The sequence below is a fragment of the Anopheles gambiae genome, chromosome 2 (genome assembly GCF_943734735.2).
Source record: "Anopheles gambiae chromosome 2, idAnoGambNW_F1_1, whole genome shotgun sequence".
Classification (NCBI taxonomy): Eukaryota; Metazoa; Arthropoda; class Insecta; order Diptera; family Culicidae; genus Anopheles; species Anopheles gambiae.
The window spans coordinates 44,531,908-44,556,720 of NC_064601.1; the positions used below are offsets into that span (position 1 = coordinate 44,531,908).

At 44.8% G+C, this 24,813-nt stretch overlaps 4 protein-coding genes and 1 long non-coding RNA gene across 8 annotated transcripts; 3 read left to right on the forward strand and 2 right to left on the reverse strand.

Annotated features, from left to right (window-relative positions):
- Positions 1-565: 565 nt before the first annotated feature.
- LOC5668362 (uncharacterized) lies at positions 566-8,065 on the reverse strand. The gene is made up of 3 exons (XM_061643167.1): positions 7,892-8,065; positions 971-1,113; positions 566-895 (listed from the first exon to the last, which is right to left on the reverse strand). Exons 2-3 carry the CDS (start codon positions 1,097-1,099, stop codon positions 812-814), a joined length of 213 nt encoding a protein of 70 aa, XP_061499151.1. The 5' UTR covers positions 1,100-1,113; positions 7,892-8,065; the 3' UTR covers positions 566-811.
- On the forward strand, positions 1,106-6,604 carry LOC133391215 (uncharacterized). Its single transcript, XR_009764696.1, has 2 exons — positions 1,106-3,135; positions 4,931-6,604. It is a non-coding gene; the product is annotated as an uncharacterized LOC133391215 (long non-coding RNA).
- A 1,995-nt stretch (positions 8,066-10,060) lies between the features above and the next one.
- Positions 10,061-11,006, reverse strand: LOC133391214 (uncharacterized). The gene is made up of 3 exons (XM_061643166.1): positions 10,774-11,006; positions 10,464-10,704; positions 10,061-10,400 (listed from the first exon to the last, which is right to left on the reverse strand). Exons 1-3 carry the CDS (start codon positions 10,904-10,906, stop codon positions 10,190-10,192), a joined length of 585 nt encoding a protein of 194 aa, XP_061499150.1. The 5' UTR covers positions 10,907-11,006; the 3' UTR covers positions 10,061-10,189.
- Positions 11,007-11,206: 200 nt separating this feature from the next.
- On the forward strand, positions 11,207-16,140 carry LOC133391213 (uncharacterized). The gene is made up of 2 exons (XM_061643165.1): positions 11,207-12,628; positions 12,703-16,140. The coding sequence occupies exons 1-2, from the start codon at positions 11,462-11,464 to the stop codon at positions 12,706-12,708; spliced, it is 1,173 nt and encodes a 390-aa protein (XP_061499149.1). The 5' UTR covers positions 11,207-11,461; the 3' UTR covers positions 12,709-16,140.
- A 732-nt stretch (positions 16,141-16,872) lies between these two features.
- LOC1269482 (transcription initiation factor TFIID subunit 1) lies at positions 16,873-24,768 on the forward strand. Of its 4 annotated transcripts, none has more exons than XM_003436598.2 (4): positions 16,873-20,333; positions 20,407-22,747; positions 23,447-23,914; positions 24,089-24,768. In XM_003436598.2, the coding sequence occupies exons 1-4, from the start codon at positions 17,265-17,267 to the stop codon at positions 24,688-24,690; spliced, it is 6,480 nt and encodes a 2,159-aa protein (XP_003436646.2). In that variant the 5' UTR covers positions 16,873-17,264; the 3' UTR covers positions 24,691-24,768. The 4 variants fall into 4 exon arrangements, with proteins under 4 accessions (XP_003436646.2, XP_061505705.1, XP_308108.6 ...); XM_061649721.1 differs by having other exon boundaries at positions 24,092-24,768; XM_308108.6 differs by lacking the exon at positions 23,447-23,914.
- Positions 24,769-24,813: the final 45 nt, after the last annotated feature.

The window sequence follows — 24,813 nt, forward strand, 5'->3', positions numbered from 1 at the left end:
AGTCAATCAAACGTTCGAATTGGTTGGCATGATTCCAATATTTTGCCGTTCGATTTGGAGTCCGCTGTTCCAATCGACTGCCGTTCGAGACTCGAGATCAGGCTGATAGAATTACAATTTTTACAACTCCAGCATAGATTGTTACGATCAAATGTTTTATTTCATAAATAACAACGAGAGCTTTGGTATATGTTATATTTTCAACTTCATACTTAACAAGCTCGGAATCCTTGAGTCGTAGGATTGGGAAATAATTCGGGGTCGATCCACGCCTAGTCGATGGAATGTTCGTTTATTTTATTTTAAAAATTACTGTAACGTATGCAAAAATTGGCCAAAATAATTCTTAACATGGCAATATTCGCGACTGCCAATATAACGTGATCGGGTAAGCCTCCGTCGACAATCAACGTAATGGATTTGTCTGTTTATGCAGGCGTTAATCAAATAGATTGCTAACGATATATGTGTAGGCAATAATAATCAACGAACCCATAGTGACCTGTGGCAAACAATACCTCAAACAACGATGAGTCAAATTAAAAAAATAGCAACAATAGACGCGTTAACCGTGAACACAATTATATTTATTGCTCATCGACGCATAGACTTTACACTTACAAAACATAATGTTAATTAATGCTGCTATTGTAGAATTTAAAACATAACACCATGCGGTCTTCTGGTCGATTCCTCCCTGTTTAACCTCCCCTGTCTGTATGTTGCGTTTTACTTCAATACACACATACACACAATTTGCGTGCACCTATGCATCGATGCATTGATAATACGAACATAAACATCGGCGTCCTTAGAACAGAGATTTTCCCTCCATCATGCACTTGGCACAGTAATGCGCGAACTGTGCTCCCATCAGAAGGAAATCGGACACGACCTGGAAACGGAAGAATTTGTTACATTTTGTGAAACATGGTTTTTATTGTTTCTTTTTCGTTACCGAACTACTTACCGATATATCCGGCACGCACACCGTTAGCGGGTAGATGAGAACATACCAACCCGCACAGAAGAACGCAACCCAGAAGCCGACCACGATTAGCACGATCAGCCAAATGATGGACCAAAGCAAATTTGCCATACTGGTGAGTGTTTCTGTAAAAATAAAATTGAAAAATTAAATGGAATAAATGAAATATTACTTTAAAAAAGTTAAAACAAAAATATCCAAAATTATAGTTTGATTTTTTTAAAACGTTAAACACCAAGACAAAATTTTATTGGTTTAAATAAAAATATAAATGGCAGCATCACAGATGAACAAAATTAAGCGGAGATATGCCCGATTTTAAGAAAATGATCAAGCTTTTCATCCTTCCTACTTGTGATCTATTAGCACTTTGCAAATACAATAAGCGACGAACAAATCGCCATAAAACCTTTGTGGCTTGAATGTACTGATATAGAATTGACGTAGAAATGCATACATTTAAGAACAGATGTACATTGATATTAGTTATTTTTCATATTAAACGAATATCACTTCAGCATAATCCATTAACTAGAATTAAATTCATACATTTTCAACTACACTTATTTCAACATTATATCACCTTTATATAATTAACATCTAGCTTTGAAAGAGCTGTGTAATCACTTTATTAAGTTACTTTTAACATACGCACGCATACTAGCTTCGTTTCACCACCCAACTCGAACGGAAGCCACAAAACCATCGAAACAAAAACAACAACACCGAAGCGGACATTTTAAAAATACTCGCCGCAAGATCGACGGCCAGACGCGCACAAACCAGTGAATGAAGAGTGTCCGTTAGTGGGAGAGAAGAAATCGACATAATATTCTCGTAAAATTCAAATCGCGCTGAAAACAACGGCCGAAACATCAAAACCACACTTACACACGATTTACGCTGGAGCGCTGGGTGTGCTCAGCTCACGCAGCTACAAGAGCAAACCTATTCTGCACCATAAAAAAATAAATCCAACTGACTATTTTTGTGCTGCCAAGAGAAGATTGCAACGTGTTTTCGACCATGCGGTTTTTGTTTATACATTAAACAATTTTTCGTTAGATTTAGAGGAGAAAAAGATGGTGGATAGGGAAGAAAACACAATCCAACAGATGCAGCTAAATATACAGACCTAGATGCGAAGAGATAGGGAGAAGGGTGGTTGGGTTTAAGGGTCTTAAAAGAAACTATTTTAGAAACAATAAAGTGAAGACACTTTTTCCAATTCGGAGGGCCGCTGTCGAAGGGTTGGTTTGGTGCAGTGCAGCTTGCTTCAAATAGAAGCATGAAGCATCTCAACAACACATGCCGTTCTTTAGCATGTGGAACTACATTTCCAATCGCTCGCGTGACGTGTTGCCTTTGCGATCTAATGCAATTATACGTATGCATTGCTTAAAACCCTTCCATCAACAAACTTAACGAAATTTAGCCTAACGCTTTAATTTCCACTTGATGGTCAAGTAAACATATGACAACCATAAAACATTGAAATGTATTACTATCAAAACTATTTAATCATTTGCTGGTTTTACACTAATTTATTCTCAGAAGTACTTTGATCTGTTCAAATTATTCATGTATATTTTCCTTTATCGTTGCAGATATCGTAATCAGTGCTGCAAAATATCATGAGCATCAAAAGATATTCACCAACGAAAACAATGAACATATCCATGGTAGCTTGATACCAGCAATGAGCATTTTCAATGAAAGTGCGTCACGACATGCGAGTGCTTGAGTTAATCCCGATACTCTGACTCATAAGCTAAGCTTAATGCCGTAACAGCATTATCATGACTTTTTCTGACTGTGGACAGTGCTGCCAAATGCCACTGTCTCAGTCACCAACACTCATGGCTGAAACGAAGCTCAAATCAGCTGACGTACACAACTGAGCTGATCAGAGGTAAAACTCAAACAGTTGGTGGACCAATCACATACTTAATGTCAATTTTTTGGCTTGATCACTAAACTCTTGATCACTCACTTGGTCACGATATTTTCTGTCGGTGATAATCAAAGTGGGTAGAAAGTAGGTGTCGTAATACAGAACATTTGACCATCAAGGCTTTAGAAAAAAGCACAAAACCAGGATTGACGGCAGTTGTCAAATGCGACGAATGTTGCTGGTATGTATACGGGTAAGATAAATGAATTGTTTTCGTTTAATAAACATTTGTTTACCACTAAAAATTTGTATTTTGCATCCACACTCCATAAATCGGCATTTTCCACGTTATATTGCGGCTGCTGCCTGTAAACAAATATCGACGGCTGTTGTCAAACTCTGAAAATGACAACATGCCAAACGCTAAGAAGACACCTCCTCTATATTCCACCTTGGGTAATAATCACGACATTCTTGAAATATACTTGGCGTATGGTCCTATGCATCAAAATGTGGATTTTTTCTCGCTATGTCTGCTTTGATTGTCTGTCGGGTCAAACATAGCGAGAAACAATGCTCATATTATTTTTTGGAACCACTCGCACGCACTGCACATCACGCATGACTATCGGGATGATCACATATTGCGACCTGGAAATGTCGCGACCAAGTGACTGACCAAGAGTTGGTTGCACACAATGTCACCAAGCATGAGTTGGTCGTAAAAACTGTTTGAGTCTCACCTCTGATCATCACAGTAGAGCTGTTGTGACTTTCCGGGCGACTATGGGCTTCGAACGACGAGATCCGTTCGCCGCGGTTGTCAGAAGGCGCTCACTTGGCGCTCAGTTTTAAAATAACGTACCATTGAGAGACCGTAAGAAGCGCGTGAAAGAATGAGTTATATCTGTCGGGGTCGAACGTTCCCGTTTGTATGGGGAGAAATCCGCGAGGTTTTGCGCTGCGGATTTGGAACGAATGTTGTTTTCAATGTAACGTTTTGCTTTAAATTTTGCTTTAAATGATTGAAGTAAATTGAACTTAGAGGTATTAAACATTTTGAAAATGTTTTGTGATCTATTTCTAATAAAAAAAAAGTTTTGAAAATGTATATAAAAACATAATATATATCGGAATATAAATAAACATACCAATATCTATTATATATATGTAAAGGTTAAATTTAATGTTTTTCACCTAAATTTGTTACATTGCTGAAAACTTTATAGAAAAATATCGCAAAACATTTTCACCATGTAAATTACGTTTATAACTCTTTAAAATAAAATCAATCAGTATTTTTATACATTTTTATTAAGTAAATCCAATCCTGTCGTCCCTCCTTAATTTGAACTAAGTTAAATTCAAATTTCAAGAAAATGAGTAAAGCTGCCTTATAATTGATAACAAATCATCCAATAATGATGTAACGAATGAAATCCAATACCAACGGCAAAAAAGATCAAAATTCAAAACTTTACCATCCTTGAACCGTAGATATAAACGTCTTTAAATGCTTGACAGTTGTATCTCATGATTCTCATTCTCTCATGAGCGTCGAACGGATTTCGTCGTTCGAAGCCGGTACTCGCCCCGTTTGTCAGTGACATTTTGCAGAACTGATCACAGTAAAAAAGGTCATGACATAATGACTCACCAAGCGATGGTCGCAAAAATGTCACGAAGCATGCATTGATCACACTAATCGTTTAAAGTAGCTTCGATAGTTGTTTCAAAAATTAGAATTTTTAATACTACTACATATACTCTATACTTCCCTATACACGCCCTCATCTTCGTGCATTTAAAAATTTATCTATTCAAATTCACCCCTTTCGATTCGATTATCACCGAAGGGTTTATTCCAAGGTGGTTTCATTCATCTTCACCTCTCTCATCAATCCCTCCCGCTTACAATCCCTTCTCACCACCTATCACGAACACACGGCACGAACCGAACGATCAAAACAAAACCAACACCTACCACAACCTGTACGTCGATCCAACACTTATGTATTTGTTTTTCTTTTTTTCTTTTTTCTTGACAGTCACTTACCCCACACATGCACCGCCTAAATGCACCACTATAATACGGAAAGAATATGAATAAGAATTGTGGGTGGAAGGGTTTCGCTTATTGTTCGTTCGAGCTAGAGGGGTTGGTTGGTTCAATTTTCCCCGCGACTGCAGACAATGCTTGTACGGCACTTTTCCAAATTGCGCTTAAAACGCGTACACATTCCGACGGCACACATACAACTATGTCTACACCCGCCTTTACCACCCCAAGGTGCGAGGGAGAAGAATTGTGTGTTAAACGAAATGCAACGAGCGGAGCAGCTTAGTATTACAGCCAACTTCACCCTGTTGCTGATGTTGTTTCTTTCTGTTTATTTAAAATCACCTAGCAGTCAGGTGGGTGGATTCAACAGTCGAGTGTACGCTAAATACAGCCCAGTAATAATATTTCAAACGTAGGGAGTGTTACACACACACATACGCACAGCCCTTTTAAAGAGGTGAAACGCATCGTATCGTTTGCGCACGTCGCTTCCATTGCGTAGGCTAATTGGTGACCCACATGAGCCAAACCACATACTTCCAGGTGCAGGTATCGTCAAGTAAACCAGTCAATTAGGGACTGCCCTTTAAGTATGTAAACTATTGAAGCACGTTCGAGCGGTGTTCCGAATTCATAAAACGGCGACAACTGTTTGCGGCTCGCTGCACCAAAACGTGCTGGGATGACTTTCACGTTGCTAATCAAAAACAGTTCCAACTCTGTAAGCAATCGGTTCGTTAGGGAGATTTGCGATAATGCTGAATTATTGCTGAACAAAGGTTGCAAGTTCTTTGACTTCTAACGTTCTGAAATATTTCTAATTTTCAGAACAGATCAATCGATTTCTTCTAATGGCGTAGATAGAGCTCGTTTGATTTTTTTTTGTAAAATAGGGTCTTAAATCACTTAAATCGTGTTGCGATTTTTCCCTGTTTGTTTGTTAAACTCAAACTCAACCTCCAATGAAGATCCCGCTGCTTCGGCACAAAGGCAGCCGAAGGTGATTAGAACACCGCCAATGTTCGATCGATCGAACCCAAAGTAAAGGCGCGCCATCATCAACAACATCATCATGATCATGAGCATAAGCGTGGTCGTGAAGCAGGCATGGATGTCGTCATCCGCGAGCGATTCCAGCGTTTGTTTATGATCTCAACCTGCACAAGCGCCCTGACCTCTGCTCCATGCCGTTCGTGCCACGCTGCACCAAATCGAGCGTCGAATAGGTTGAAGTTTTGCTTCACTGGGACTTGACTAATGGCAATTAAATAAATTCAAAACGCTCCGTATGGGTGTGGTGTGGACAAAAGTGCCACTTACAAATTTCTAACACACACACACACAGCCATATGATCACATTTGAATGGAAGAAGATTGCTGTCCCCATCTGGGATTTATTTGCGTCTAAATTAAATTTTTACCCATATTACAGTTCACAATAATCATCCTAAAAGAAAGACTTTCAATTTTCGCGCCATCATCATCTTAGTTGCAGGGGAAGGAAGGGTAGAGGGGCGTTTTTTTTTTCATTTCTTTTCCCAACCCGTTCAAAACAAACCTTCTCTAACACACACACACACACACTGAAGATCGTACACCCTCGGCTAACCCGTACACGGTACGATCGCCACGATTGTGAGGGAGCGAAAGAGAGGCAAAACACGATCGAGCAAGATCTTAAGCGCCACACACGAAAGGGAAAACTAAAAACAATCTTCCAACCAGCAAAGCGTTTGAAGGAGGGGTGAAAAAAACGCACCAAAGCACCAACTCGCCTTCAGCTTGGCGTGACCACCACTGTTTGCTTCTCTCGGAACCAATCACTCCCCCCTCCCCCGCCCCCAAACTCCCCATAACACCCTCTGCCAACTATTTTGTGGTGACTATTTTTTTCCAAATGATGTCACCCGCGAAGCACGCTAGCAGCACTAAATAACAACGAATATTAACATGACATCACACACACACACACACACACCTTCCCACCTCTTGTGTGACCCCTACAACACCGCTGGCGAAGGAATATGAATCGAAGTTGGGGCCCGTATGAGGCCGATGAAGATGTCCCCCAAAAACCGATGTTGATCAGCAGTGGTCAGCAAGGTGATGGTTAGAGTCGCAATCGAAACATCTCCGCCCCTACCATGTACCGTGCTTGGCAATGCAGTGAAGGGGTGGGTGGTTGGTGGGATGATGCAAAGCAATCAAAAGCATAACCGGTTGGATTACGGGCTACGGCCAAACTGTCCCATCACCGGAAACTGGGTAGATTAGAACGCGCGAGCCTGAATGAAAAGCAGTCGCCACGGCACACGGCAGACCCACTCTGCTAGTCCAATCACAGCCCGGTGTCAACCCGTTTTATCGTTATCAAAATCTGGAAATCGATGTTTACGAAATACTTTGGCATTTCTGACGCTAAACACCATTGCACACCAAACCGGGTCGCCCGATCCATCTCTTCGACCCGCGGCCGTGCTGATAAGAGCACGGTCTTTTCACCGGCGCATGTGACCGGGCTGCAGCGTATCTTTCTGCTGTACCTGCCGTTACTTATTTGCCTATTTATCACCCTCGCAGCCGGCAAGCGGGGCCAGTGACACAAAGTCGGCATCGACTAAATCCTCCCGACGAGCTTGTGCAAGGTGCTGCTGATGGTGGACCCCCATTTTTATCTGCCACGGTTTCGTCTGGTTGGTTTGGGCGTTTTAATTCTGATAGCGCCACGAGCGATGGAGACACGGGAGCAGCGGGTGCGCTAACCACAAATCACTCGACAGCGATGTTCTCATCATCTCGACACGATTTGAAACGTACACGCACACACACACAATCACAATCCTCTATGCTTTCTCTCCCTTATTTTCGGGCCCTGTAGGGCCCCTTTACTGCCCGCCCTTCAATGCCCTTCTTGCAGCGTTTCGGCACACAAGCTGGTGAAAGTTACCTTGAAACTTTGGTGGTTGTTTTCGGTTTAGATTTTCCTTCCCACAAACGGGTTCTCGTCGCTGGTACACGCTGGTAAACAACCGAACAATGCGGGCTGCCGACCGTCCCTTAAGCCGTTCAAATACACACTGCAAGCGAGAATGAATGAGATGCGCGCGCGGGTTCCATTTACGGTTCGCGCAGTAAGTGGAATGTGCTGCCCGCGGCCACACGCACACAAACGAATCACGGAGTGACTCGAAAGAACGAGAGAGAGAGAGAGTGAGAGTGCGCTTGGAGTACGGCGGCTGAGAAGAACCGGTCCCGATAGGTGTGTAAACAGCAACCCTTCATCCCCAACCCTAGACCTCCGGCTATAGCACCCCATCATCGCCCCTCCCAACCCATCTCAGCCGTTCGCGCAAGCGTGGGCCGTGACGAACGCACTCGGATCGAACCGCTTTGATGGTGTGGGTTGTTTTATGTTCCCCCCACAACATGCACAGGGTTGGTGGTCGTTCTTGGCGCTGGTTGAGCGGCTTATCAACCTCAAGAGCCTACAATCGATGCATATATTAACACACGCTAGCATAAAGTTCTTAAAGGGGCCCAAAGGAAAAACCGATTCGCTTCAACATCTTTCCTCAGCATGGTTTTAGAAGTGGGCATGCATACGGACAAACTGCTGTGTACAGCTTTGGCTTAAAAAACAAATACCGGAGGAAAGATATGGCCACGCTTTACACTTTACAGAAGAGCAGCTATTACATGATGGGCGTTTTTGTATGCAATTTCAAATTTAAAAAATACTTTTACAATCAAGTATGGTTTTATATATTTATGTCAGATATTTCTAGAGAACTTTCATATTTTTTAAAGAATAAAAATTACTTAAAATCATTTAGCTGTAAAATTACTAGAACGCCACCATTCTACACATGGAAACAACGCCACCCTGTACCTATCCAAAAAGATAGCACTATAATGCACCGTCGCTGACCAACAGCTTTAATCCATCGAGTTAAGATAAGCTTAATGATAGGACTTAGATCATGCCCCCACTGCCCCTACTTTGTAAAGCAAAGATGCCATGTTATGCAATAAACAGAATGCAGTGTACCAGTAAAGCGAGAATGATTAATAATCAAATTATTTTTACTGTTTTCTCCAATAAATAAGCACCATTTTAACATTTGCTAATGCAGCTTAGGGCCTTAGGGTGGTACAGTCGTCAACTCGTTCGATTCAACAACATGCCCGTGATGGGTTCAAACCCCGAATGGACCGTGTGCTCCCATACCCATACGTTGGACTGATTACCCTGATATGTGTAATCAATGAGTCACTGAAAGCCGAGCCCCCCACTAGTGGCACACAGACAACCCTTGACCGACAACGGTTGTTGTGTCAAAGAAGAAGAAGAAGAATGTTGCTTAACTTTTAAATTTCAACAAGAAACTCATGATACAATATTCGAAATCTGCTTGTTGCTTGATAAAATACTGAGACAGTGAAAGGGATGAATCCTTTCTCTTCTTTTGATCCTTTCACATCCGATTTAGGATCTTGATCACTTTCTCGCACGTGTACTAAGCGCATAGAGGACATATACTAATTGATCGATCTTCTTCTTTGGCACAACAACCGTTGTCGGTCAAGACCTGCCTGTGTACCCACTAGTGGGCTCGGCTTTCAATGACTTACAGCATTTATGACAGCCTATGTACGATCAAAGATAACTTATAGTTCAAAAATATAGAACAAATTTCAAATCAGAATCGAGCATTATCAAGCAAAAGAAAGCTCTAACATGAAGTATATTCTTATAGTATAATTAGTTGTAAAAAAGCAATGAAGTATGTTTAAGATGCATTAATATTTCTTTTTAAAGCGATGATTTGTACCAGAGTATTAATATACTTACTTGTTTCTAAGCACGGATTCCGTACCATGCAGAAAACAGACCCATGATATCAACCAGAGATTGATTCCTTTTAGTACCGTCCTTCTGCAGCCCGAAGTGACCGTACAGCTATTCATTCGTGTCTTCATAACCAAATTTGTTATCGATTCTTTGAAGAGTATAATGCAGTGATGGGACGAGCTGCCAGCACATAATACATTGCAAACAATCAATTAAGGAGCAATTTTCTAGCCAATCAAGCCAAAAGTCAAAATGTAATTGATATTTTTTCGGCAAAAAATTAACTGTTTATTTCAATAATGTGCTAGTCTGCGTCCATTTTCGATGTATCGTCACTTACTGCTAAGACACGCATTGAAACTTAGTCTATTATTTAAAAAAAATCAGAACAAACTACAATAGACTCTCCCACGAATTCAAATGCCCACTGGAGGTAGCTAAGTTGGACCAGATGTGTTCTCTCAATTCTGCAACATTTGTGGTGTCGTTCAAACAAAACTCGTAATATTGATTGTCGGCTAACGATAGGACACGAATTCCACTGCCGCAAGCGTTGAACTGCACGTATAAATTGCAATATTTACGCAAAAATCGGTTAAGCAACCTAAAAAGGGACAACAATGTGACATTAAATATATTCATACCACTATACTATGGTTCAACTCACATTTCATTCATTTGGTGTGATGGATCAGTCGATCCTTGCGGTTTATTCTGTTCTGTCGATTCTTTCAGCGGCAGCTGTGCGACATCAATCGACAGCTGCTCTAGCGCAAGAAGGTTGCATTTCTTTTCTATACCTTCCAACACTTCGACTGCTTTCGCGTGCTGCTGTTGCAAACCTTTAATGTCCTCCGAGTACACCAGTTCCAGTTCTTTCTTCTTATGCAGTTGTGCAAGGCAGGCATCTACACCAATACAAGCGGTACATTAGTTATCAACAACAACAACCATGCAGTGTAGAACGCAACACGTACCTCTCTGTTCGACCAGTTTCTTAAAGCGCGAAATAATGTCTTTCTCTTGCGCATCGCAATGAACACTGTTTGAAATATATTTTAAAAGTTTTTGGTTAAATTCCGCAAACGATAACTTTCCGTTTTGGTCCATGTTTGGGTACGAGTTGGTAAAGCACTTTCGCTCCAGCAGCGTCGTCGTTTGTTGCCGTTGCGTTGATGGCCAATGTAAACAAATGCTCGGTTTACGTTCAAATTTGACAATTGCCGTTGGTGCTGTCTGGCCACACTGTACCACATTTACAGTCTGTTTCCGAGATACGCGGTTCACCGTTCAAATAGACGTTCGTTCAAAATTATCAAAGCACATTGTCATAACAAAAAACGCTATAATTCAGTTGAATTATCCAATTTGTTTACAGGATTTATTATTATTACCAGATTATTTCTGTAGAAATTAGAAATTCGAATTTGTATATACCTCACACATACACCTTGACATCCTTACACATACACCTTTTCTATATGTACATCTTGTTTGTGCGATCACACCTAGGTTTAAGTATCTCAGGCAATACTGTCAAATAGAGATGTCATTCGTGATTGAGCGCTAAAACAGAAAACACGCAATTCTTCAGCCTTCAGTTAATTCTTCCGAAATTAAGAAAGATTACAATTCAGAAGTGGGATAAACCGTTTGTGCCGAAAAATGCTTACAAAAGAGGAACTTCTTTGTGCTTTGGAAGTTGCTAACATCGAAGTGCCTCCGAAAGCAACTTTACCACAACTACGCATGTTGTACGAGCAAAGTGTACCGAAAAACAAAATGGAGGAACAATCAACCCAGAATTTCATTCCTCAAAGAGTGTGTGCAGATGAAGACGAAGTGACGAACAATGGAAACCACGTTGCAGCAGCCGCCATCTTGATGAAAGACAAAGCTGCTCCGACATCTTCGACGCAAGGTGCTTCATTCGACGCAACTTCTCATCAATTGGAATTAATGGCGCTACGAGCAAAAATTTTGGAAATGGAACAGCGGCAGACGTTTACGGATGGTCGATTGGTTCATCCCGAGGAGTTGAAACATTTGATACCGGAATTTTCTGACGGCCTCGGTATCAATAAGTGGATCAATACGATTCGCTACAATAGCGAATTATATGGATGGCAGGATCGCACGATGCTTTTATATGCAGGCAGTCGGTTGACTGGAGCAGCAAGCGAATGGTACAATGGCTTCCGTAACACTTTGAAGACATTCGACGAATTCGCTGACACAATTAAAAAGGCTTTTCCTGATCGCTGTAACGAAGCCGTTATTCATAGCCAATTAGCATCGGTCTACAAGAAAATTTCTGAGTCGTACACAAGCTATGTATACCGAGTAAATGCGCTGGGAATGTCAGGCCACGTGAGTGAGGAGGCTATCATAACTTATGTCATCAGAGGACTTTCTCGTGACCCTCTCTATGATAGCCTTGTGACCAAGGATTACCGCGATATTTACGACCTGATTGATAACATTAAGCGATATGAATCCCATCTTCTGTTGCGCAAAAACCCAGAACGCCGCAGCCCATCTCACATCAACACCATTTCCCCGAGACCGATTCCACCAAGACAAACGACGACAGAACCTCTTCGATGTTATAACTGCTCGAATCATGGACATCATTCATCGCAATGCACACAACCTCGCCGAGCTCCGGGTTCCTGTTTCCGATGTGGTAGCACATCACATGTCATTCGCAACTGTCCTGTCCCAGATAGACGTCAACTAACGGTTGCTGCGGTACAGGGCAACGACAATGAAACAGCGCATCTAGATTCTGGGGAAAATGGAAACTTCGTTCAACTTGAGGCCTATCAGGAGGTAAGTTTAGCTTTTAAGAGAAACAATGTTTGGAGCCCAGGGTTAATTATAACATCTCTTTTTGATTCCGGTAGCTCTAAAAGCTTCATAAATGAAGCCATTGTTCCGGTTACAAAACTAAGCGCTCCCCAACCAAGTGGATTTCGAGGAATAGGAAATGTGAATTTACAAACTCTTGGAACAGTACAGCTAAAACTTAGTTTTCGTAATCAAACATTCATTCACAATTTCTATATTTTACCAAAAAGCTACATGTCCCTATCCATGATAGTAGGGAGAGATTTGTTATCAGAATTTAACATCACACTCGCTCAATTCCGTAAACATTACAGCAAACTTATGCTGATGAATTTAAATAAAGATAAAATTCTGAACTTAAAAAAACCGGGTTTTTACCATAAGCTCCAAACGTTGGGTCTTTTACGTAGTTCGATCCAGGCTCCCTTACCAGAGGTATGCAAAGATTCGAAATTGTCCGATCCCAATATTTCTTCAAAATTCATTTCGATATCAGACAAATCTGAACATAAACAACAATATGACACAACTTTTTCTGAAATGTGTTCTATAAATATTAGCGATGAGGCTAGCACTATAAATGTTGGAGAACATCTTTCTAAAGAACAAGGCATTGCTTTAAGATCAATAGTGTCCAATAATTACATTAATTTTCCGGATAAACATATAATACCATCTGCTCATAAAATGCGAATTAGCTTAACTCATGATACTCCTATTTTCACAAAGCCTAGACGACTTTCTTTCGATGAAAGGAATAAAGTAAAAGTCATTGTGAAGGATTTATTAGAGAAAAATATAATAAGACCCAGTAACTCTCCTTATGCTTCCGCACTGGTACTCGTTAGGAAGAAAAATGGCGAAATTCGTAAGTGTGTCGACTACCGACCTCTTAATAAAGTAACAATCCGCGACAACTACCCGCTTCCACTCATAGAGACGTGCCTAGAACACTTGGGCAATAAAAAATTCTTTACGTTACTAGACCTAAAGAGTGGTTTTCATCAAGTGGCAATGGACGAGGATTCAATTAAATTCACAGCGTTTGTTACTCCAGACGGCCAGTACGAGTACACGCGTATGCCCTTCGGATTAAAAAACGCGCCAGCTGAATTTCAGCGTTTCATTAATACAATTTTGCGGAAATTCATCGAGAATGAAAAGCTGGTTGTATACATTGACGACATTCTCATAGCTTCTCAAGACTTTAAAGAACATCTTGAAATAGTTAGTGAAGTTTTGCATACTCTACGAAATAATGGGTTGGAGCTACGGCTTGATAAATGTAAGTTTGCTTACGATGAATTGGATTACTTAGGATACAAGGCCAATCATTCAGGTATATGTCCTAGCGATAATCATGTAAAAATTATCAAAAACTATCCTGTTCCTCAGAACACAAAACAGGTACAACAATGTTTAGGTCTTTTTTCGTTTTTCCGGAGGTTTGTTCCACATTTCTCTAGTATTGCAAAACCACTTACTAATCTTTTGAAAAACAATGTTCCATTTATTTTTGATGATGAGTGTAAAAAAGCATTTGAAACACTCCGAGATAAATTGATAGTAGCTCCGGTGCTTGCCATATACGACCCTAAACGCGAAACTGAACTTCACTGTGACGCAAGTTCGATAGCTTTTGGTTCTGTGCTTTTGCAAAAACAGGATGATGGTAGATATCACCCTATTTCGTATTTTTCCAAAACCACTTCGGCTGAAGAAGCTAAATTGCACAGCTACGAGCTTGAAACATTGGCCGTTATATATGCGCTCAAACGTTTCCATACCTATGTACACGGCATTCCAATAAAGATAGTGACTGATTGTAATTCTCTGGTAGAAACGCTTAAAAATAGAAATTCGTCCGCAAAGATAGCACGTTGGTCACTGTTCCTGGAGAATTATAATTACATTATTCAACATCGCCCTGGATTAGCAATGAGTCATGTAGACGCATTAAGCCGACTGGAACATTTGGCTGCCTTCGATGATGTTGATATTGACTTCCAAATACGTGTAGCTCAGGCTAGGGATCCGCTTATCCAAACTCTGAAAAAAGAGTTAGAGACGACGGATGTCGAAGGTTACCAATTACAAGACGGTATTGTATTCAAACGATCACCTTCTAATAGGCTAAAATTATACGTGCCAACAGAAATGGTTAATAATCTGATACGATCAATACACGAACAAATAGGTCATTTGGGAGCCGAAAAATGTTGCAACCAAATAGATCAGAATTATTGGTTTCCTAACAGAAAAACACGGATAATAAACTTTATAAATAACTGCTTGAAGTGCATTATTCACTCTGCTCCATCTAGAGTAAATAATCGGAACCTTCATAGCATCCAAAAAGAACCTTACCCATTTGATACCTTGCACATTGACCATTTTGGACCGCTACCTACATCATCTTTAAAGAAAAAATACTTATTGGTAGTAATAGACGCATTTACGAAATTCGTTAAATTGTATCCAACAACTTCCACTAGTACAAAAGAGGTGTGCAATGCTCTAAAACAATATTTCTCTTACTACAGTCGACCTAAAAGAATAATTAGCGATCGAGGTACATGCTTTACTTCAGCCGCATTTTCCAATTTCCTTTCTTCTCGCGGAATTAGCCATGTGTTGAATGCCACAGGATCACCACAAGCTAATGGTCAAGTGGAAAGGGTCAATCGCATTATTCGTCCCATATTGAGCAAATTATCAAATCAGACCGACCATGTAGATTGGGTGACCCATTTGCTATCTACAGAATACGCTCTTAATAATACCATTCATTCGTCCACTCGTTTTTCCCCTTCTATGCTATTGTTTGGTGTTAACCAACGAGGCCCTTCAGTAGATATATTGACCGAATATTTAGAAGACAAAAACAAAGCATTTTCAGATTTAGAAACTATACGTGCAGAAGCATCATTCAATATTTTAAAATCACAACAAAATAATGAGAAACAACATGCTAAACACCATCGCCCTGCTCCCGTATTCAATGAAGGAGAGTTTGTTGTAATTAAAAATGTAGATAACACACCAAATTCAAACAAAAAACTCATTGCCAGATATAAAGGTCCATACGTTATCCACAAACGTTTACCTAATGACAGATATGTTATACGTGATATCGATGGAATACAAATGACGCAAATACCATATGATGGAGTGTTGGAGTCGGACAAGTTGAGAAGATGGATAGTGCCTCTGGGGGGAGCTTGATCGGAATATGTTCATAAAGCTACACTTAAGATTAAGGGTAGGGCTATACATATGCAGGAAAAATTGAGGTCAATTTCTCGTCAGGATGGCCGAGCTGTAGAAATTAGAAATTCGAATTTGTATATACCTCACACATACACCTTGACATCCTTACACATACACCTTTTCTATATGTACATCTTGTTTGTGCGATCACACCTAGGTTTAAGTATCTCAGGCAATACTGTCAAATAGAGATGTCATTCGTGATTGAGCGCTAAAACAGAAAACACGCAATTCTTCAGCCTTCAGTTAATTCTTCCGAAATTAAGAAAGATTACATTTCCGAAGTTGAAAAAATAAATTTAAACTTATTGTATTTTTTTGTTTATGTTTATTAACAAAAAAGGCATATTGACTGAGTTACACGAGCCACTTAAATCGGCTGAAGTGAAATGTATCAGCACAATTAATCGAAAACTCATTATATTTCACCGAACATTAGTGCGACTAGACAACTTTAGCGCTAGACAGCTGGCGCTCTACGTTCATAGCAAGGACTGTGTAGGAAGGAGGTAAAATATTAGCCAACATCGGATTGCCATTATACAACAGAAAGCCCTTGAAAATACCCTCTAAAATTTATTATTGCTAAAAGCATACATATTCTTCCTGTAAAATTTACGATCCAATTAACAATTTTCATGCAATGACCCGACCGAATTTTCATTTTAATCACAGTTAAAATTTGAATCGGAAAGGGCTCTCAGATGTGCAACTGTGTTTAACGAACTTTTGAGTACTTGTCACTAGCAAAAATGAAATTTATATGAAAGTTCTTGAAGCAAATTGGACTGATTTGACAGTTGTTCAGCCAAATTTAGAAAACCACGTACATATCTCCGAATTCGCATAAATCGAGAATAGCGTAACTCGGGAACATACTGTATTTGTACGGTTTCCGATCATTATACCTCACCAAGATGTATAGAGCATGCTGTGATACCTAAATGACATGACAACGTGAAAACAACCGAACTTCGGACACTTTCCCGAAGTTTGACAAGTGTTGTATGTAGTTGTGAAAATCTTCTCACTCAAAACAAGCCCGCTCGCCGCAACTTTGCATCGCGGCTAGATATTTTTACAAAAATTAAAGTGAAACTCTAAGCTCGAAACGTTGCAAATAAGTTTATTCTTTAGAATAAACGATGCAGCAGCGAGCGCAATAGAATTGAAGCACAAAAGTGAGCAAACGAATCCAGCATAGTGAATCCCAGTTTGTTGTTTTGCACACCGCCTGCATTGTTGTGCATATGATGCCCCTCCGCGACCGGGATTACGCACGCCAGACAACATTTCTACTAACACAATAATTTTCTTGCAAGCAAATTATCCAAACGACTGCAAAACCATGAGTAACAGTAACAGCGACAACGAAAATGAGGGAGGTCTCAATTTGGCTGGCTTCCTGTTCGGGAACGTCGACGAAAATGGGCACCTGGATGGGGATTTTCTTGACGAGGAAGCAAAGCAGCAGCTGTCTTCGCTCTCCCGCATGGGTCTGTCGTCCTTTCTCGCGGACGTTCTGCAAGATGACGATGCCGAGAAGCCCACTCGACGCCCGTACAGCGATAGTGACGATTCTTCCTCGAGCGATGACGATCGGCGACGCTACGACGATGACAGTGACGGAGCGAACTACAAAATCAAAGCCGATTGTGCGGTGGATTATTCGGACATTACCGAGCTGGCGGAAGAGTCAGCAGTTCCTCCGCCGGCGGTAAGCAAGACGGAGGAAACCGACGAAGCGAAGGAGGAGGACAAAAAGAATATCAAAGTAGAAGATGATATCGATGATATTGAAGCGGCGATACCGTGCACACGCGTCGATGCCCGAGGAACTTCTGATACGACCGCCGTGAAGGAAGAAAATGCCAGTGGCGCGGACGGTGTGGACGATAAGGACCTTATGCCCCCTCCGACGGCCCCGGTTAGTGCTGACGGCACTAACGGCACTACCGGCACCTCCACCACCGCCACCACCACGGACGACGCTTCGAAGGATAAACCGAAAAAGCTAGAAACCCCGCTAGCCGCAATGTTACCGTCCAAGTATCAAAACGTAGACGTGCGCGAGTTCTTCCCCGACTTTCGACCGGACAAGGTGTTGCGCTTCTCGCGCCTTTTCGGGCCGGGCAAAATTTCCAGCCTACCGCAGATTTGGCGCAGCGTAAGGCGACGACGAAACAAAAAGTCCCAATCATCCTCCAGGAAACCGCGCGACGGTTCCGATTCGACGTCGGACTCGGACGAACCGAGGCGTCGGCAGTACTTCACGCCCACCTACGCATCGCTCCCGCCGAAGGACATGTGGGCGTCGGATGAAGAGTTGCGCTTTACGAGCCGCGAAGCGGACGAGGAGAAGGAAATCAAGGATAAAGAGTCGGACAGCAAGGGCGACTCGAAGCCGAAGGTGGCCGACTGGCGCTACGGACCGGCGCAAAAGTGGTACGACATGTTGGATGTGCCGGATACGGGTGAAGATTTCAACTACGGCTTTAAGCAAGCGGATCCGGCAAAGCTCGAAGCACTGCCTTCGGTAACGTCCGTCACCGACAACAAAGCGTTCCCGGACGACGCGTTTCTGATGGTGTCGCAGCTGCACTGGGAGGACGACGTGGTGTGGGACGGGAACGACATCAAGCACAAGGTGCTGCAGAAGCTGAACTCGAAGGTGAATGCGGCCGGCTGGTTGCCGTCGAGCGGTTCACGCACCGCCGGAGCATTCAGTCAGCCGGGAAAGACGCTGCCAGCATCGCCCGCCAGCACGGGCTCGAAAGGGTCGAGCGGTAGCAAGATGAGCAAAACGCAAATGATCATCAATGCGGCCCAGAAGGCACAGGAAGAAAATGAGGACGCCTGGTACAGCATCTTCCCGGTGGAGAACGACGAGCTCGTGTACGACAAGTGGGAGGATGACGTGATTTGGGACGCGGAAGCAGTGACCAAGATTCCGAAACCGAAGGTCCTGACGCTGGATGCAAACGACGAGAACATTATTCTCTGCATTCCGGACGATATCGATCCGTCGAAGATCGTGCGCAACACCGGACCACAGCCGAAGGTGAAGATTCCCCATCCGCACGTGAAGAAATCAAAGATCCTGCTGGGCAAAGCGGGCGTCATTAACGTGTTGGCCGAGGACACGCCGCCACCACCGCCCAAGAGCCCCGATCGCGATCCGTACAACATTTCCAACGACGTGTTCTACATGGCCAAATCGACGGAAGCGACGCTCAAGATCAAGGTCGGCGGTGGCAACCTGCTGCAGCACTCGACACCGACCGTAGAGCTGCGGGCACCGTTCGTACCGACGCACATGGGACCGATGAAGCTGCGCATGTTCCATCGGCCGCCAATGAAAAAGTACTCGTATGGTTCGCTCGCCTCCAGCAATCCGCAACCGGTGCTGCCGCTGCAGAAGCACATCAAGAAGAAGGCCAAGCAGCGAGAGCTGGAGCGTATTGCGTCGGGCGGTGGCGATGTGTTCTTCATGCGCACCCCGGAAGATCTTACCGGCCGGGATGGCGAGCTGATCTTGATCGAGTTTTGCGAGGAACATCCGCCGCTGATGAATCAGGTCGGCATGGCATCGAAGATAAAGAACTTTTACAAGCGCAAAATGGGCAAGGATCCCGGACCGCCCGAGTTCCGCTTCGGCGAGACGCACTACGCCCACACGTCACCCTTCCTGGGCATTCTTCACCACGGGCAGTGCATTCAGGCAATCGAGAACAACATGTACCGGGCGCCGATCTATCCGCACACGATACAGGAAACAGACTTTCTCGTGATTCGTACCCGCAACAATTACTTCGTGCGCGAGATGGACGCCCTGTTCACGGCCGGCCAGGAGTGCCCGCTGTACGAGGTGCCCGGACCGAACTCGAAGCGTGCTAACAACTTCGTGCGTGACTTTCTGCAGGTGTTCATCTACCGGCTGTTCTGGAAGAGCAGGGACAATCCGCGCAAGATCCGGATGGACGACATCAAGAAAGCGTTCCCGGCGCACTCGGAGAGCAGCATTCGCAAGCGGCTGAAGCTGTGTGCGGATTTCAAGCGCACCGGCATGGATTCGAACTTTTGGGTCATTAAGCCCGAGTTCCGGCTGCCGTCGGAGGAGGAGATACGTGCGATGGTCTCGCCGGAACAGTGCTGCGCGTACTTTAGCATGATCGCAGCCGAGCAGCGGCTGAAGGATGCGGGCTACGGCGAGAAGTTTATCTTCGCCCAGCAGGAGGACGATGACGAGGAGATGCAGCTGAAGATGGACGATGAGGTGAAGGTAGCTCCGTGGAATACGACCCGCGCCTACATACAGGCAATGCGGGGGAAGTGTATCCTGCAGCTGAACGGACCGGCCGACCCGACCGGCTGCGGGGAAGGGTTTTCCTACGTGCGAATGCCCAACAAACCAACCGTGAGTGTACTGTTTGCTTGTGGCCGATGGGATCTTTGCGCCACGCTTATTTAACAATCTCTATCTATTGCAGCAACAAAACAAAGAGGAAACGGAAAGCCAACCGAAGCGTACCGTCACCGGTACGGATGCCGATTTGCGGCGATTGTCGCTAAACAATGCTAAAGCACTGCTGCGCAAGTTCCAGGTGCCGGAGGAGGAAATCAAGAAGCTGTCCCGCTGGGAAGTTATCGACGTCGTGCGCACGCTTTCGACCGAGAAGGCCAAGGCGGGCGAGGAAGGCATGGACAAGTTCTCGCGTGGCAACCGGTTCTCGATCGCCGAGCACCAGGAGCGCTACAAGGAGGAATGCCAACGCATCTTCGATCTGCAGAACCGTGTGCTAGCCTCGTCCGAGGTGCTGTCCACGGACGAGGGCGAATCGACCGCGTCGGAGGAGTCCGATCTGGAGGAGCTGGGCAAGAATCTGGAGAACATGCTGGCGAACAAGAAAACGTCTACCCAGCTGTCGCTCGAGCGCGAGGAACAGGAGCGGCAAGAGCTGCTGCGAAAGATCATGGAAGAGCAGGGTGGTTCGGGGCAGAAGAAGAAAAAGGACGACGAAGGCATGAAGGACGAGCAGCAGTCGAGCACGGCGAAGATTTTGAAAATCACGCGCACCTTCAAGAATGCCGAGGGGCGCGAGTACACCCGCGTGGAGCTGGTGCGGCGCAGTCCCGTGATTGATGCGTACGTGAAAATACGCACCACCAAGGATGAAGCGTTTATTCGCCAGTTTGCCACACTCGACGAAGCCCTGAAGGAGGAGATGAAGCGCGAGAAACGACGAATCCAGGAGCAGCTGCGGCGTATCAAGCGAAACCAGCAAAAGATCGGCATGCAAATGCAGAATCCGCACAGTTCGGTCGGTACGCCCATCAGCCTGGGGGATCGGGAAACGAACACGCCGAAACCGTTTGCCAACCGCATGCTCGACATATCCGGGCGCAGTCTGGACGGTTCCGGGGCGGGGCCTTCCGGTGCGGGCGCAGCAGGCACCCCGGGAGCGGGCAAGGAGCACAGCCCTTCGTCGTCGTCGCGCCGAAAGGCAAAGATCAAGCCGGACCTGAAGCTCAAGTGTGGCGCCTGCGGTCAGGTCGGCCACATGCGTACCAACAAAGCGTGTCCGCAGTATTCGGGCATTTTGGCTACGCCTTCACTAAACGTTGCCATGACCGAGGAGCAGGAGGAGGAGATCGAGAAGGAGCTGAACGCTGACGACGAGGGCGACCTGGTGAACGTCGACGGCACGAAGGTGAAGCTCAGCAGTAAGCTGCTGAAACGCCACGAAGACGTGAAGCGCCGAACGCTGCTGCTGAAGGTTCCGAAGGAGGCGGTCGGTAAGAAGCGCCGCCGGGTCGGGGGCGATTCACACTGCGACTATCTGCAGCGGCACAACAAAACCACGAATCGCCAGCGCACCGATCCGGTGGTGGTGTTTTCGTCCGTGCTGGAGCAGGTGCTGAACGAATTGCGCGATATGCAGGACGTGCAACCGTTCCTGTTTCCGGTCAATGCGAAGCAGGTGGTCGACTATCACAAGATCGTGCAGCGACCGATGGATCTGCAGACGATACGCGACAATGTGCGGCAGAAGAAGTACCAAACGCGCGACGAGTTCCTCATGGACATCAACCAGATCGTAGAGAATTCGGCTCTGTACAATGGGGCGAAAAGTTCGCTCACGGTCGCGGCCCAGCGCCTGCTCGAGCGGTGTAAGGAAAGCATACAGGAGCGGGAAGAGCGGCTGACGCGGCTCGAGAAAAGCATCAATCCACTGCTGGACGATGATGACCAGGTCGCACTGTCCTACATTCTGGGCGAGTACGTCAATGGACAGCTGAAGTCGATGCCGGAAAGCTGGCCGTTCCTGAAACCGGTCAACAAGCGGCTGGTGAAGGATTACTACACCATCATCCGCCGACCGATGGATCTGGAGAAGGTGTCGAAGAAGGTCGCTTCGCATAAGTACCACTCGAGGATCGATTTTCTCGCCGACCTGCATCTGATTGCGGACAACAGCGAGCAGTACAATGGTGCCGAGGCAAACTTTACTAAGCAGGCCCGCCAGATGGTGGAAGCCGCCCGGCAGGCGCTGGACGCGATGGAGCACAGCGTGGTCCATTTGGAGAGGAACATTGCCCTGGTGCAGGAACGGGCGCGCAATGAGGACGATGACATGGACTGGGAGGACGATGAGCAGGAGTCGAAGGGCGATGCAGGCGGTGGTTCTCGCGACACTACGCCCGACCTGGATGACGGCGGTAACGATAGCAACCCCGACAGACCACCCTCTTCAACCGATGCATCGAAGGCAGCGCGGGCAGAGGCGAAGCGTGCTCGAGCTCGTCAACGCAAAGCCGCCAAGGACGATGGTAAGTACCGCGCATATGTGTGTGTGTATGTTTTTCTTTCACATTATTCCATCGCTACCTTTATGTATATATGTGTCAGTGTGTGAATGTTTTGTGTGTCGATCGTGTACTATAACATCATTACTAATAATAACAAGTGCATCTTTGAAGATCTGTCATCGTCCCCGGCTTCAGCCGGAAGTGTTCCTGTACATAAAACATAACCGTTTGCTGCTTCGTTTGAAATTAACCGATATTTCATCCACTAATATATTTATCAAAGAATCTATTCATCGATATCGACCTTCTGTACATTCATACCGGAAGGATTATTGATCATAAATCATATTATTAAATCGAACCGTTGCTATCTGATTGAAAAAAAACAAAGGGAAACTGTTCATTTCGTCTTGCAGTTGTGCGATGGCAAGACCCCTCAAAATGGTGTTTCATTAATGTTATTAATATTTCAATGTGCATTTGTGAAATGGAACAACTCGTATGCGCCTAACTATCGTTCGCTTCTGCTTGCTGTGTTTCATCGTCCTTGCCTTTCGGCCCATAATCCCAGCGTAACTAAATGCATCCAAACTCAATCGTTTGTGTCTATCGAGTTTTAAAATGCAATCTCTTCATTCACGAGCCCCAACGCGGCCATTTGCTGAGGTGTACAACCACTTAAAGGCATCACTTTTTTCCCCCTTTCTGTAAATGTGATAGATTTTGCCCGCCGACCGTACGGTACGGCCTATTCCGAGTCGGCAATGCCTTTCCCAATCGTTCGACCGAATGCCATTCCTTCGTATCACCGCCCTGGGCCGAAGCTCGGTTCGAATGTGGGTGGAATGGCGGGTTTTGTGGGCAACACGGAGGCACCGCGTGCAATTTCCCGTAGCAGCAGTAGCACGGTGCCCGAGAGCTCGCAGATGATGCATCCTAACGTAGCTGCTTCGGCATACGAAATGAACTGGATGAATCTGGGTGCGGACAACTATGATGAAATGCCAGGACCATCTTCCGGGTACGGTAGTTTCCCGAACCAGTACGGAAATGAGTACGGCGGTAGCGGTGCCATTTCGGCCGGGTTTAACGAATCGCAGTCTTCGCTACTTCCGGATAGCTTTGGCTATGACGCACGAAACCAATCCACCTTCCAACCCATTCGGTTGGCCACTGCACAAAAACGAGGTAAGTTGTCAAAGTTGCTATACTTTGGCGCGAGATGCAATGAAAGCAATGATGTTATAGACACGGTTTACACAGACAAGGAAGGGAAATTGTTCGTAGCGTTTGGTTGTGAGTTTGAATTTGATCATAACGGCGGGTTTCTAACCATTTCCATTTCGTTCCCACACCACGCAGCAGGTCATCAATATTCAACGGATGATGAAGAGTTTGAGGAAGTGGGCACAAGCGATAATGAAGGCGTCTCTGTAACGCTGGAGCAGTCGAACACGACCTCCAGTATGATGCCTCCGCAAAGCGAGGACGACAGCCAGCAAGCAGCAGAGGCGATGGTTCAGCTCAGCAGTGCACAGTACTACAACTCGGCCCAGGATGAATCCATGGAGATCGACCCCAACTACGATCCGAGTGATTTCTTAGGCATGTCCAGCCGGCAGCAGACAGGTGACTCAGGACGCAACGACGCAGGCATTCAACAATCTTTGGAAGCAAGCTATTCCGTGGATCAGAACGCTCCTAGCAGCGAATACTCTCAAGAAGCTGGCAGACAGGAAGCCAACGACCAGCAGCAGCAGCAGCAGCAATTTCAGTATCAACCCGACCCGACTGGTCAGTCGATGGACAATCCATCCCAGCAACCTGCTGCCCTTCCGACGCTGCAAACGCTACACTCGGATCTGGCCATTTCCGACAGCGATGATGAGAAGACCAACTTGCAGATGGATGAGGTGCGAGACGATAACGATGATAACGATGAGGGTGGTGATCTTTGGTTCTAAATGCGGATATGTTATGTTTAGGTGGATATATAGTGAAGTACAGAAATAAAACCTGCAAACAAAATGCAAAATCGACAATCTTCGCGTTTCGGATATTGCTTGCGCGATCGAAATGATGACTCC

What these genes read in the sequence shown, in the direction of transcription:
- LOC133391213 (XM_061643165.1), top strand. Translation starts at nt 11,462, where the DNA reads ATGCTTACAAAAGAGGAACTTCTTTGTGCTTTGGAAGTTGCTAACATC.
- LOC5668362 (XM_061643167.1), bottom strand. Translation starts at nt 1,099, where the DNA reads ATGGCAAATTTGCTTTGGTCCATCATTTGGCTGATCGTGCTAATCGTG. An exon ending in TGTGCGTGCCGGATATATCG is followed by an intron (nt 896 to 970) that starts GTAAGTAGTTCG and finishes TTCCGTTTCCAG; the next exon opens with GTCGTGTCCGATTTCCTTCT.
- LOC1269482 (XM_003436598.2), top strand. Translation starts at nt 17,265, where the DNA reads ATGAGTAACAGTAACAGCGACAACGAAAATGAGGGAGGTCTCAATTTG. An exon ending in GAATGCCCAACAAACCAACC is followed by an intron (nt 20,334 to 20,406) that starts GTGAGTGTACTG and finishes TATCTATTGCAG; the next exon opens with CAACAAAACAAAGAGGAAAC. An exon ending in CAAAGCCGCCAAGGACGATG is followed by an intron (nt 22,748 to 23,446) that starts GTAAGTACCGCG and finishes TAAATGTGATAG; the next exon opens with ATTTTGCCCGCCGACCGTAC.
- LOC133391214 (XM_061643166.1), bottom strand. Translation starts at nt 10,906, where the DNA reads ATGGACCAAAACGGAAAGTTATCGTTTGCGGAATTTAACCAAAAACTT. An exon ending in GAAACTGGTCGAACAGAGAG is followed by an intron (nt 10,705 to 10,773) that starts GTACGTGTTGCG and finishes GTATTGGTGTAG; the next exon opens with ATGCCTGCCTTGCACAACTG. An exon ending in TCACACCAAATGAATGAAAT is followed by an intron (nt 10,401 to 10,463) that starts GTGAGTTGAACC and finishes GTCCCTTTTTAG; the next exon opens with GTTGCTTAACCGATTTTTGC.